Source organism: Coffea arabica, chromosome 5e (assembly GCF_036785885.1).
Source record: "Coffea arabica cultivar ET-39 chromosome 5e, Coffea Arabica ET-39 HiFi, whole genome shotgun sequence".
Taxonomy (NCBI): Eukaryota; Viridiplantae; Streptophyta; class Magnoliopsida; order Gentianales; family Rubiaceae; genus Coffea; species Coffea arabica.
Genome location: NC_092318.1, coordinates 43193995 through 43208496, shown reverse-complemented (window position 1 = coordinate 43208496; position 14502 = coordinate 43193995). Strand labels below are relative to the sequence as shown.

At 34.1% G+C, this 14502-nt stretch overlaps 2 protein-coding genes across 2 annotated transcripts; one reads left to right on the top strand and one right to left on the bottom strand.

The window, feature by feature from the left end:
- The first annotated feature begins 1899 nt into the window (after positions 1 to 1899).
- On the top strand, positions 1900 to 3708 carry LOC113687430 (probable protein S-acyltransferase 7). Its single transcript, XM_072049735.1, has 5 exons — positions 1900 to 2199; positions 2384 to 2545; positions 2663 to 2917; positions 3007 to 3240; positions 3532 to 3708. The coding sequence occupies exons 1-5, from the start codon at positions 1900 to 1902 to the stop codon at positions 3706 to 3708; spliced, it is 1128 nt and encodes a 375-aa protein (XP_071905836.1).
- A 1811-nt stretch (positions 3709 to 5519) lies between these two features.
- Positions 5520 to 9889, bottom strand: LOC113687429 (putative late blight resistance protein homolog R1A-3). Its single transcript, XM_027205040.2, has 2 exons — positions 5911 to 9889; positions 5520 to 5795 (listed from the first exon to the last, which is right to left on the bottom strand). Exon 1 carries the CDS (start codon positions 9693 to 9695, stop codon positions 5931 to 5933), a length of 3765 nt encoding a protein of 1254 aa, XP_027060841.1. The 5' UTR covers positions 9696 to 9889; the 3' UTR covers positions 5520 to 5795; positions 5911 to 5930.
- Between the last annotated feature and the right edge of the window lie 4613 nt (positions 9890 to 14502).

Genomic DNA, 14502 nt, shown 5'->3' with positions numbered 1-14502 from the left:
CAAGATCACATAAAAGCTATTAAGCTAAATTAAATGAGACAATAATAGATATTAACCTTAATATGCATGGTTCCTTGGTGAGACAACATCAAAGGTTCCACAAGTTCGACGTTTGGCTCTTTATTGCCGGAGGCAACCCTGAAAGAAGGACAAAATAAATGGCTTTTTCGTAATAGACATTCCAAAAAATACATTGACTGCATATATGTTTTGAGCAAAGAACAAGTCTGCCTAGTTATTAAGATTAAAGCTACCAATTTTTTTGTCCCAAATTGACATGATAAGAGAACCCCAAATAAACAAATTTTATTAATTAGGCAGACTTGTATATTTAATTGATACAAGATTGGGAATGCAAAAAATCTTAAATGACCAGAACTGCATATTCGGAGCTAGCTAGTGTCTTCACTTGAGAATAAGTCTTACAATCACGATTTCTTACAATGCAAGAGAGAGAATACAGCTTTTTTTTTTTTTTTTTTAAAGCGGGCCTGCAGGCCAAGTTTGCATGTATTTCTTAATTTATATGACAATCAGTCCCAGCCAATTGTAATGGATATAAATAAGATGAGCAATTCATAGTTGTTTTGAGTCTACATTGTGTCTAATGGGAATCATAGTCCAAAATGGTGACAGAAACATCTAAAGTTCTGTTGTTTCTGTTATTCACTGCCTTGTTTTCCTTACTAATTCCATCATCATACTCAAGTTCCATTCCTGATAGCTTCATGTCATCAAACATCTCAGCTCTGAATGTTCTTTTATCTCCCCAACAACTCTTCTTATTTACCCATCGTGGAATCTTCAATCCAAAATCTTAGGTTCTCTGTATCAAGCACAAAAGCAAAACCTTTGGCAATAATCACTCCTCTAGAATACTATATATCACGTTGAAGCAACAGTCATGTGCTGCAAACGAAATGAGGATTCGAAGTGGCGGCCATGATTTCGAGGGCACGTCCTATAGGTCTGAAGTTCCATTCATCATACTTGACTTAGGTCAATTAGCGTTGATATTGAAGGAAATAGTGCTTGCATTGAGTCTGGTGAAACAATCGGCGAATTGCAGTATTCCATTGTTGAGGAAGGCTTTGCTCATGCCTTTCCTACTAAGGACAAAAACTCATTTGGAAATTTTTACTAAAACTTGTTGCTCAAAATCTGTTTTACAAATTAGAAATACATTAACAAAATGATATATTATACTAACAATTAATTCTCAAAACGAAGATCACTCTAAATGACATTTGTAGACTCATAACTTCTTAACAAGATTCATACTAAAACTAAGGATGGGTAGATTACTAATTACATTTTTATTTGTCATAACTCTCACAATTATTAGCATTCTATAACTCGTTAAATTAAGTAAAAATTTACTATAACATTATTTAGTGATGTCATACGACATATTTTGTATTAAAAAACTACAGCTATGTTTCGATTGCAGCTATTTGTCAAAAAATTATTTACTTGCATTACAAACACATTTTTCAATACAAATTTTTATCTCACATATATCATATCACAAAAGATATTATAGTAATTATTTCAAATAATATTTTTAATAATCTCCTATCCAAACACACCCAAATTTATTATAGTGATCTACTGGTTCAATCTAGCATCCACTGGGAATCCGCTGACCCATCCATTTCAGTGGGTTCCTCCCCTGTGTGCAAAATGGATCAGTGAGTTTACAGGCTTTTTTTCCTTTATGTTGCATCCGGGTAGTGCGTGCACGCTTTAACCCGATGGCTTGGACCTAATGAAGACAAAAATAGTAACCGCTTCCAGTTTTCTGAAATATCTTTTCCAGTCACAAGTTTCAACCGGGTTGGTTATCATCTACCAATTGAAGTTCTTAATTTGAGTCTAGATAGTAGAAACACAGAGAGAATGGAGAGGATGGCGAGTGAAGAGAAAGACGGCAGCCTAAATTCTTCAGTCGCTCAAGCTATCGATAATGCTGCCTCATTAGAAATTGATCAACCTACAGAAAGTACTATGTCATCAGGAAAGAAGGTAGATAAGAATTCTGAAGTTAGTTTTCAAGCAAAAAGCAAGAAACTGCTTTCTTCTCTTTGGGAGAAAATAATTGGGTTCAAAAGGGTGGTTCAAGAAAAATCTTTTCGATTTTGTCGAGGCGGCGACGAACTTGAACAAGCAAGAGTTTACCATTTTTGGCCTGGAAACAATGTAATCCTCCATTTGCTCTTGCTTTACATTCCAAAGCTATTTCTTATCATTGCACTTTGCTGAATCTTGATAAAGTTTTTAGTTTATTGGTTTAAATCAAAGGAGAAATGGAGGATTTGATGCTTACGCAAAAAAAAAAAAAAAAATGGAGGATTTGATGTTGGACGTCTTATTCTGAATGTAGGTTTTCTTTTTCAAGGGGAGACTGATTTGTGGTCCGGATCCAAAAGGGCTGATTTTAACTGCCATTGCTATTAGTCTATCAAGTTGGACATTTGCGGTTCATGTTGCAAGTGACATAAGGAATCCGGCCATCATCGTAACATCTTCAATTTTGACGACAGTTGTTAGTTCTAAACTAAATTTCACACACACAAACACACACACTTGTATGAGAAAGTTGTGAACGTAACTGAATGCCCTTTCGCTGATGTAACTATATATTGCCCGTAATGCAATGCAGGTTCTTGTGAACTTGGTATATGTCAGTACCATTGATCCTGGTATAATTCCTAGAAATGATCTAGGAACAATTGATGCTGGTAAACGCAGAAGGAGATCAAGGGTAGTTGTCATAAATGGGATAGAGGTGAAGTTGAAGTATTGTAACATTTGTAACATTTATCGTCCACCAAGAACTTGTCATTGTGCAACTTGTAACAATTGCATCCAAGAATTCGATCACCATTGCCCCTGGATCGGGCATTGTGTGGGACTGGTATGTACGGTGACAGCCCTGCAAGTCCTTCTGGCATTAAAATTAGTTTACTGACTATAACTTCTTAATTTTTTTCTTTCAAAATGCAGAGGAATTATCGGCTTCACGTAACATTTCTATTGACAGGATTGCTCTTGTTTGCCTTCATATTCATCTTCTCATGCAAATCTCTACATCACAAATTGCCCGGAGATGGAAATGGGGTGATTGGATTGCTAAGAAATGACCCGGAGACTGTGGCATTGACATTATTCAGTTTTGTAGCCATGTGTTTTCTTGCTGGCTTTTCTTGTTATCATGTTTATCTAATTGCTATAAACCAGGTTTGCCCTTTATACTTTCATTTATGCCAACAGTACTTATATCATCACGGTTTATCTCAAAGTTGAATTAATGCATATTTTTCTTGCATGCTTGTATTTCGTCTATGTCAAATATATTAATTAACGTGCAATTCTTTTGAGAACAGTACTGAATTTTCGGTACAACAATTATTTAAAGTGCACAGCTTTGAGGAAATTTCTGGTTTGGCACATAAATATAGAAGGGGAAAGCCAGTCTAAATAGCTGCTTAAACAAATTATGATGGAATTTCTATATTATGCCTCGTGCAGACATCTTATGAGCATTTTCACCAAAAGTATGTGAGCTCTGGAAACCCCTATGACAAAGGAATCCTAAACAACATTAAGGAGGCTCTACTTGCTTCACAACCACCCTCTAGAGTCAACTTTCGAGCAGATGTGGAGCCTGGATGGTTTGGTGGATTAAGTGATATTAGCATCAAATGATTTTATTGCATATTTAGTACGGTTGCTAGATGATTTCTTTGTTTCCTTCAATTTACTAGTCCCATTAAGGATTACATTGTACCATGTTTTGGTAGCTGAATTTCTAGTCTCAGATTGATTACAAGATGGACCTTTTTAATTAGTGACTACATAATCATACTTCCTCATTGTTTCAAACATTTTGCTGCATTTGGGGCTACCTCAACTTTGCTTATGTAAGTTTTCCAAGTTTGGTTACTTTAATTTTGTCATCAGCATACCACAATTAGGAGGAAATGCATCACTATTTATTATGTTAAATTAAGATGAAAATGTTTTGAATCTTCAACTTATTTATGTATATTTTCAAATTATAAATTGGTAGTTTGTCTCTAACATATATACGCAGCATCGATAGCGCAAAGGCATTTTGAATTCTGTCGAGTTTGAATCATTTTACAAGTATTGAAGTAATTCTTGCCATCCAATTTCTTTGAAACTACTAGAATAAATTTATTATTTGCACAATTTTTTGTTTATTGTTTGTTAGATCACTTGCAAAGTTGTTTTCAATGCAATAGAGTCGTGAAAAAACTTTATGGCTTCATTTGGATTGGCGAATTTAACGAAAGATTTAAAATTCATCCAAACCACTTTAGTTATTTGGATTGATAAAGAAGCATTTGACTTTGTAATTCACCAATTATCAATATATATATATATAATATTAGAATAATTGATGACTTATAAATTCAAATACCTCCTAAATAATCTAAACAACTACAGGAATTTGAGAGAATTTCAAATTATTCATCAAATTTTGAATCCAAACGCAGCATGAGAGAGAATGTATGTGTTTTTCTTTCGGTCACCTAAAACTGTTTTTTATGTTTTTGGATACTATAAATTCACTTTTAGCTACTCGCTCATGTAATGTGTTTCGCTTGTAGAACCACAACAAAAGTATACAGGGGTAAGGTAGAGATAATATGAGTAGATTTTTTGGCAAACTAAAATATATAGTTGCGGCTCCAAAATATTCAAATTTAAAGGGCTTTTTGAAAATTTTTAGAATTTTAAGGATGAACAGGAGAATTATCTAAATCTTTGGATAGGAGTATCTGGACTTGGAGGAGCCCTTCCAGGTCCATCTTTGATGCCATTATTTCCCCTTAAACTATATAAGTTGGGGTACGTGGCCCGAAAAATTATGCTAAAATCTCTTAAAAAATGTTCCACTTTTACCTTGCCCTCTACATTTTTCCTGAATGTTACCTATTTTGGGAGGCCTTTTGTATTTTGAAAATTATACAATAGTTTTCAAGATATCAATTTTAGAACAATTTAAAACGTTTAATAAACAACTTTACAAAAAGTTTCATAATCTTTCTAAAACAATAAAGAGAGCTTTTAGGATTATGACGATGCTCAAGTGAAGTTAGCACAATTAACTCTCTTAACTTGGCTTCTCCTTGATGTTAGATTCAAGGTTCGAATCTAAAGTCTAGTAGTTAACAGAAAGAATCTAGGGAGGGTTTTAAGAAATTTTTTTTTTTTTGGGTTTCTTCCTTCATTTTGTACAACAATCAATTTTGGAATGTGCTTGTATCAAAAGTTATTTTGTTAACTACCGGAAATCTCCCAATAGAATATTATTGTAATTCAAAGTTCAAACCAATAAAGACATATAAGTTCTTGGAAAATTTGCAAACTCAGTTGTGCGAGCACAGCACTACTATTGAAAAATTACTTTCCACAGAGTATTTGGGGTACGTATATGTCCCAATACAAGATTCGGTCACAGGAATAACAAGAAACTTGCAAAGAAAACAAGAACAACTTGATCTTAATTGATGCTCAACAGATACAACATAACCAGTATGTGTACAGAAGTAAAGGATTAAAAAAGAAAAGTAGAATGAAGATCAATCATCCATCATGAAATAAGGATCTTCAGATCAGTGTATTTCCCCTGCTTAATTGTTCTTCCTGAATTTGCTCCACTGAACTGGTACGGTTGGCACATTTAGACACCTCAATTATTTCAAGAGTTGATAGATTTTCCAAACAAGAAGGGATCTCCTCCAAAAACTTGCAGCTTTCCAGTACTAATTACAAAAAAGAAAAAGAAAAACTATTAAGAAAAAGAACAACTTGATCTTGATGCTAAACAGATACACATAACCCGTAGCAGTACATAAGTAAAGGACTTAAAAAACTTACTTGAGAAGATCAATCGTCCATTATGAGGTAAGGATCTTCAGATCGGTATATCCATTGCTTCTTTGCTCTTCCTGAATTTCCTCCAATGAACTGGTACAGCTGGGACATTTTGACACCTCAATTATTTCAAGGGCATAACTATTTCCCAAACAAGAAGGGATCTCCTGCAACGCTCCACAGCGATCCAATACTAGCTTCTGGAGACGAGGAAAATAGTACTGCTCCTCGTACTCATACTCGGAGGAGGCTGTCCACTTCACAATGTTCAAGGAAGCTAATTTCAAGAAACGAACTTTAGGGAACTTCTCTACTTCCATTTCCCATATTTCCCCCTCAAAGGCTTGTTTGAGTAATTTGAGCACCTCAAGATTGGGTAGATTTCCAATTGCTGCCATTTTGCTCCATGGCAAGCGAAAATAAGATAGGGTCAATTTTTTAATAGTCAAAGGAAATTGGAAATCTAACTGATATCGGCCACCGCCGTAAATAACGCAACTCAGACTGAGTGATTCTAACTGACTTAGACAATTCATTGCTACATGATATTGAACATCTGGCTTCAGATTGACAGAGCATCTCAGCTTGCGGATATTTGGAAACTTTCTCAACAGCTTGCTGATGTTTTCCTCAGGATCGAGAGACAAACAGGACAAGAAATCTAAGTCACGCAACTGTGACGAGTTGTCAAGATTGTCTCTAGGGAAAAAAAAACAATAATGCTTATCGACCTCATCAATTAGTTGTAAATGCCTTAGTTTCTTCAGGTTCCATATGGTATCTGGTAGTGAAACTGAACGATGAGTTGAAGAATTTCGCCAAATCAAAGTTTCCAAATTCGGGAGATTGCATACTGATGATGGGAGACTGATTTTACCTCGACCTAGAATGGCCAAGTAGCGCAAGTGAACAAGCAGTTCTACCTCTCTAGGAAAGGGGTCGAGTCCAATTTGGCTCAAATCTAACACTTTGACAAGTTTGATGATGTGAAAAATGAATCGAAGGTCAAAACTAATACTGTCTTCATCGTGACTGAATAATAATAGACTGCGTATGGCAGGAGAAAATAACCTCAAGTTGTCAAAGTGCTCGACCTTAGAATCAATAATGCATAAGCGGCGTAGGTAGCATGGCACAGTGAAAGCAGATAAGTCATCATACCTACGTACCCGCTGCAAAAGCTTTTCTTCTTTGGCTTTTGTCACACAAAACTCATATAACAAATCGTGAATGCGACAAGCTTTGACCCCATCAATGGATCTTGGTTTCGAAACTATGACTAAGCTTCTGCTAATAAGTTCCATCAGGTAATCATTTGCCACATCCTCTGATCTCTTGAGCTGAGTTTTTTGAACAAGTCCTTCAGCGACCCATAGAGAAATCAACCTCTTGGTATTGTGTTCATGGTCTTCTGGAAAGGCTCCAAAATAAAGAAAACATGCCTTCAAAGTATCAGGTAAATGTTTGTAACTCAGCTCTAATGTAGCGGTACATTGTTCCGTACTAGAAACATTCCTTGAACTTAAACCTTCCACAGCTTCTTTCCAACCATATCGGTCCATCCTTGAGAGAATTCCGGCAAGAATGACAACCGTAAGAGGTAGTCCTTGACACATTTCCACGACTTGCTGTCGAATTTCACATAGTTCTGGAGGAGCCAAATCTTGTCCAGGATATAACTTCCCTTTTAGCAAATCCCAGCTCTCATTAGGAGTGAGTTGACGAAGAGAATATGGCTCATGGTCGAGTTTGTCTTGCGGAGCAACACCACGGAGCCGACTTGTCAAGATAACTCTACTTCCATTTCCATCATCAGGGAATGAGGCTTCCAATCCGTTCCATGCATCAATGTCCCATACATCATCCAAAACAATGAGATATCTGTTTTTCAGCAAACGTCTTTTGACTTGAAGAGCCAGATCTTCTTCACCCATCTTAAAAACATCCTCAGGAAGCTTGGACTCAATACAAGTCAAAATTTGAAGCAACAGATTTCTCTTTTGATATATTTGAGAAATAGTACACCAAGCACGCTCATAAAAATGGGACTTCACTGAAGAATCATTGTACACTTTTCTAGCCAAAGTTGTCTTACCGCATCCCGGCATACCCACAATGGAAACAATTGTCACTTGGCGTGATCCATTTCTGAGTCCATTGATTATCGATGCCGTCTCATCCTCGAATCCCACCACCACATCATTGACTATTGGCTTACTTCCTTCTTGTGGCATGTGATTGAATCTCTTCGTTACTTCCTTAACTTTTCCACCAAGTCTTTCGCTATCACCAATCTTCAAGGCCGCAGCTTTAATGATGTTCATTTCTTCTAAAATGGAATGAATGGACATTGAAGAAGAATCTAAGATATTTCCAGTTATTAAGGAGTCAATAAGAAACTCTGTCCTGTATGCCACCCCAACAAGACGATTCCAAATTGCCTGGACCTCCTCATCTTCATTTTGCAGCTCCACAATTTTCCACAGCAAAGAACGTAAACAGACAAGCTGTTCCTGGACTTTTTGAATTGGATGATCGATCAAAGCAATCGAGCCAGCCTCAGAACTTGTCACATCCATCATCTTTTCTAGAAGGGAATCAACAAAGCCCAGTCCATTGGTCGTAGGAAAAGTGAATGATGATGATTCTGGACACTTCTCTGTGATTACTGCATCGATGAGCTTAATTATTTCCAATAACTCAGAACACACGATATCCATATCCTTGGCTTGTATGGCGTCTTTGATTGCATTCAGGGAGAGTGGGGAAATAAAATCTCCTCCATAACATTTCACGACTCGAGTAGGATCTCTTACTTTCTCATCGAACTCCTTTGGCTTCTCCTTCAAAATGGTTCTCAAGGAATTGAGCCCCTCGTAAAACATTTGTAGTTGACGCAAAATCACAGGACAAGTACCATGCTTTAGTTTCTCCCAAAGATTACACAGGAGAGAATGGTAGAAGTCTCTCAATATGCGCTCATCTGTATCTCCGTATGATTGTCTTGATAATTTTGAAGCAATCAGGGCCTTGATACAAGTCTCAAGGACTTGCGGTTCAACAGGAATAATCTTCTGCGGCAGTTCCGAAATGCTTTCCTTGATATCCTTGGGCGATCCGAAACCCTTCTTAAACTGGAACTTATAAGAGAGGCCTGCTGCATTGATAGCCACAGCTTCAGTGTGAACCAACAAAGGTCCCAATTCTGTGTTTTCAACGCCATGCAGTGTGAGAAAACGGATGAAGTTTTTCATGAACGCCAGCTTCTCTTCAAGGGCTTTAATTAGTCCAACTTGATGTGGCAGCCGACTCCTTGGAAGATAATTCACTAGATTCTCCAGAAGAGAATCCATGAATTCCATAAGGTCATCTTTTCGAACGACCGAATTACTGGACTGCCGTGACGAGGAACCCAAGAAAAAGACGTACCATTCGCAAATTTCTTGTTCGAAGGATTCCATGTCTTTTTCTAAATCATGGACCACTTTCCAAGGCTGATCAGAAGATTGGATCTCCTTTGCCCACTTGGGAATAACATCTCCAATCCGAACTGCCAGAGCTTCTAGGCTTGCATGATGATTATCTGCCTGGTTCTTTTTGTTGTCAAATAGTAATTGCACATCATCGTTGCTGTATTTTCTCGCACACAGAAGAAATGTTCTCAGATATCTTAGCATGTGTCTCATGCGTCTCAGGTACTTCTGCGGCCAATTTGGAAATTCTGGATAATCCAGCGCTTGCAGATCATCCAAGATGGAAGTAATACAAGTGATACTAGTGGAGGCCATCTAATAAAAGGAAGATCAACAAGGGAACCAGAATGTATCGATCTCAATTTAAGAGATGAAACAGTTCCCAAATATGAAAGGAGACGAGAAAGATCTGCAAAACCTCAAAAATAAGTGCTCTCCCCTTTTCTGCACGTTGATTGCTAGTGTCCAGAAAGTAAATGACAAATAGTCATTGGATACTTCTTGGATGATTGAAAGAAAAAAAGACCCACTGCACATGCGTTATCCACTAGTCCAACTGCTTGAATGGTACAAATAGAAGTTGGAAAATGTTGTAGTAACTATAGTTATGGTAACTAAACAGTTTTTACCTGATATAACAGGTTATTATACTTTTAGCGACTATTTGATTACATGTTTGACCTATTCACCTAAATAGGATAATGCCTAAAAATAAGGAAGCAAGTTTCTTATCTAAAATAGTAAGTTAACCGTAATAATTAGTAACTTTTGTGTCTCAAAAGGTAAATTGGAATAAAGATGAAACTTACTTTTTTAAAAAATAAATTACTATTTTATATCCCAAACATACTTTTGGGAGAGTAAGTTTAGTTCAAGTAATAGTAAGTTTTCATACATAACTAGTAATTCTTACTTATAACATAGTAAATTTGATTAATGACCAAAACTTACTAATTTATGGCGCAAATGTATTATTTTGCTTAAAAAAACTTATACCAAACCAATACTAGGAAGTTTATTTGAAATAATAATAAAATGTTTTATTAATGATTAAAACTTAGCATCTTAGTTAGTAAGTACTCATAATATACTTGTATAATACATGATTATATGTATAATTTAAAATATTTTTGTATTTATATATTTTAAAATATTGTGAAAAATATTTTGACCTTTCACATAACCTTATAAATAATAAAATTTTGTCGTACTATAATTTTGATAATTTTTGAAAATTTTAAAAGTTTGAATAATAATAACAACACATCTTCCTAGTTATATATGGAATATCACTTATCTATGTAATTTCTATAATTTAAAACCTATTAATATAATAAGATGATAAAGTTTTAATATATTTATTGTCTGGGAAAACAGAGGAATCACATATCTCAATCAAAATTAAAAGGGTAAAATATAAAAAACTTCTTGTGTTTTGTCAAACGTTTAATTTAATTCTTTTTGATTTAAAAACCTACATCATAACTCCTTGTGATTTCAACTAAATTAAAAATTGGACGGAAAGCATCCGATCCAAAGCGGAAGAAATGCAAGTAATACTATAGTATTGGAGGCCATCTAATCAAAGATTAATAAGAGAACCAGCAGAGATCTCAATTTAGAGATGAGACAACTCTCAAATGTGAAAGGAGATAAGAACTGCAAAACCTCACAATCGAGTGCTCTTCTCTTGCTCTGGTGATAGATTGCTAGTATATAGAAAAGAAAGGACAAATAGTCAATGGACATTTCTTGGATTATTTTTAAAAAAATTATAGAAAACGACTCCATTGCACTTCCCTTAGTCATTAGTCCAAATGTTTGAATAATACAACATTAATTACGCTCTTAACAATCTTTTAATACATCTAGCGGCACTAATTTCGCAACCGGGTTAATCACACCATACTGCCAAATTTATAATTGCTTATGTCAATGAAGTAGGACTTTAATTTAATTTTGAGATTAACAACAAGAATTCAATCAACAATCCATTTAATAAACTAGTAATAGTTCGCGTACTTTGCACGTGATTATATTAACCCAAATATAACATGTCTTTTATATATATATATATATATATATATATATATATTTGTGAAATTTGATTGTTTACCTGATAATAAAACATGTCATATTTTCATTAACCAATTATTATTCCAAAGTCCATCTAAATATGAACTCTTTGATCAATTATTTTTGAATTTATTTTGAGTTTTCTTTTTTTTAATTTATGTTGATCTTTTCGGTAAATTATGGATTCAGCTTTGATAAATAATTCCTAATTCGGTTATTTTTCACCAAAGTTGTTGTATACTCACAATATTTTTACCATAAAATCATAATATTATTTTTTAAAAATATTGTACAAAAAAAATTTGCTAAACAGGAAATATATGCATACATGTCAAGTGTGAGCCTAGTAAATAGAATTCATAATTGTTAGTAAAATAAAGACTTAAATCGTAAAATCAATTTCGAAAGAGGTATTAGAATAAATAAATTGATTAGTTAGATTTTGTCATTCTAATAATTTTCACCACACTCACCCCTTTCTTTACCCTTTTGGAAAGCTCGTTTATGAACCAGAGTCTAGACGTGCCTTTTCTTACTTAAAAATAAACCCCAAAGTTAAGTTTATGATGAAATCAATAAATTTTAAGAAATAAAAAAAATTGTATGAACATTTTAAATATTATTTTCCCTTGCTAAGACAAATGAAATGCAATTGTATAGTTAGAATGAATTAATTATTTAAGAATAAAATATATGAATCGTGCTCATATCCAACTTCGCATGAACATTTTACTTTATATCTTTCCAGTTGAACTTTTCACAAAAAATTCTGTGAATTTGAATTGAATAATATGAGGTGCATCGTTGAATTTGAATTATTGACGTTTTTTCTAAGTGTTATTGTGGTTGATAAGAATATAATGATTTATACAGCTTAATTATCTTAAAATGGCTATTTAGTTTCAATTGATAGAAATAGTTGGATTCTTTTATTTTTGCTTTTCTTTTAGTATTTCTTTATACTGATAGAAGACACATAATTATGTACCTGTCTCATGATATGCATATCAGGATTCTCCAAATGAATATGGACTCTTTTCTTATTCTCTTTTGTTCTAAGAGCATCTATTTTTTTTATACTAATATTTTTTTACAATCTTCAAATTGTGGTTAATGAAATTGGTCAAACTATTATGAGTAAGAAATTGTTTCGAATAAGAAACCTTTATGCACATAAAAATTGGAGATGAAATGTATGGGTCGCTAAATAGTTTTAACAGGGAGTTTTTCATTTTAATTACCATTATTGTTGAGATATATTCATTTGGAATGTTTCATATTTTAATTATTACCACAATTAAAATACAATAACTTGGGGTAATATGGAAACATCATAAATTAAGATAAAAAAGTGCTTGCAACTTATAATGCCAAATCTCGTCATACTTTTAATATAGTAATAGTAATAGTAAAAGATAAAGAGAAAAATAAAACAAGATAACACGTTTGATATTGGGAGGGACGGGGGCATGGAACATTTTTTTTTCTTTATTGTTATTTTTTTGAGCCTTATTGTTATTAACTTATGTATGGTCTGCATTCATAGCCAGTTAGACGTATCATTCAGACATTTGGACATTTGAAGCTTGTCTTCAGAATCTCAACATTCAACACCCTTCTTACCTGTTTTTCTTGTCGAGGCAACACCGCCTATACTAATAATTTATCTGAAAGTCTCCATTGCTTTTTGGTCTATTACGGACACAATTCTAAATGTTACGAGACAAAATCTTTTGGGATGTTTTAAGTCACATAAGAAAATTTTAATTAACATGTGTGTAAATCATTGTTCAAGTGGTTTGAGAACTTAATCATAACATTTTTTGTTTTTTTTGGGGGGGGTGGGGGGTGGGGGAGGTGTTGGAAACATGAAGTTGATATCTAAAACTAGGGTAAAGTGCTCCATTGGTTACTAAATCTATTCAAAATCTTAATTGAGTTGTCCGGGCTGATGAGATAACATGCTTAGCATTTTCTAGCTTCTTAAAATCATTTAGCAGAGAAAGAACTTTGAGATTCAAGTTCAACATGAGGAGAAATTAGCTCAGTAACCTATGGCCAAAATTGTCAATTTTTTCCAATTCCTTGGCATTTTGTTAAAGTTCATGTCAAATGAACACTAAAATTATGTAAATTTTGGAACAATATTTCTGTTTTATGGTATGACTATGTACAAAATCTTACCGTTCCGCAGCTTATGTAACACAATATTCTTGGTTAATTACAAGCAAACACCCTTATTTATATCTCCTGTACAAACCTACCCTGAAACCCCTTTATAACTGAACTATTTTTCTTATTGAGGGAAACTAGGGTTATACTGGTATTTTATATGAAAGCTTGTATTTCTTTTTGGTCCTATTCTTGACACATTGACGAGTGCTATCTGATGAATCTTTTTGGATTTTTGGACATGTAAATGAAAAAAATTAGGTGGTACTAATCCCTAATGAATAGTTAATTAGTGAACATTTCGTGTTAATCTATTTATTGATGTTTTAACATGAATACTTTCATATGTTTCATCAACTTTAGGGTGAATTTTTCTAGATCATTGGAATTTCTTAGGTCATTTTATTAGATCTCAGCATCCAATTTGAGTTTAAACCAGTTGGATAGTAAATCAGATAGCGTTGGCACACATAAATATTCTAAATTTCAACTTTGTTGAGTTTCACAATGTAGTGATTCTTCAGATTTATTATATCTGTGATATAATTAAAGTATTTTCTGCCACATTAGTGCATATTTCATTGTATGATATTATATCGTTTATCAAAAAAAAAAATTATCTAGATCGCATATATACATAGTGATAGTACTCCTGATGTGCGCACGTAGCTGGTTAATATCATGACTCGGTGACATCTATATTTGCAGGCCAACTAATGACTGTGACTGACATCTTCGCAAGTGCAAGTGCAAGTGCAGCAGCAGCCGGCCTGAAGCAGAATTGTAGATTATTTCAAAAAATTATGCAGACAAGATCATTGATAGATTAAACCAAGAAAAGTGGTCTCACAACAATGACAATACGTCAATATTG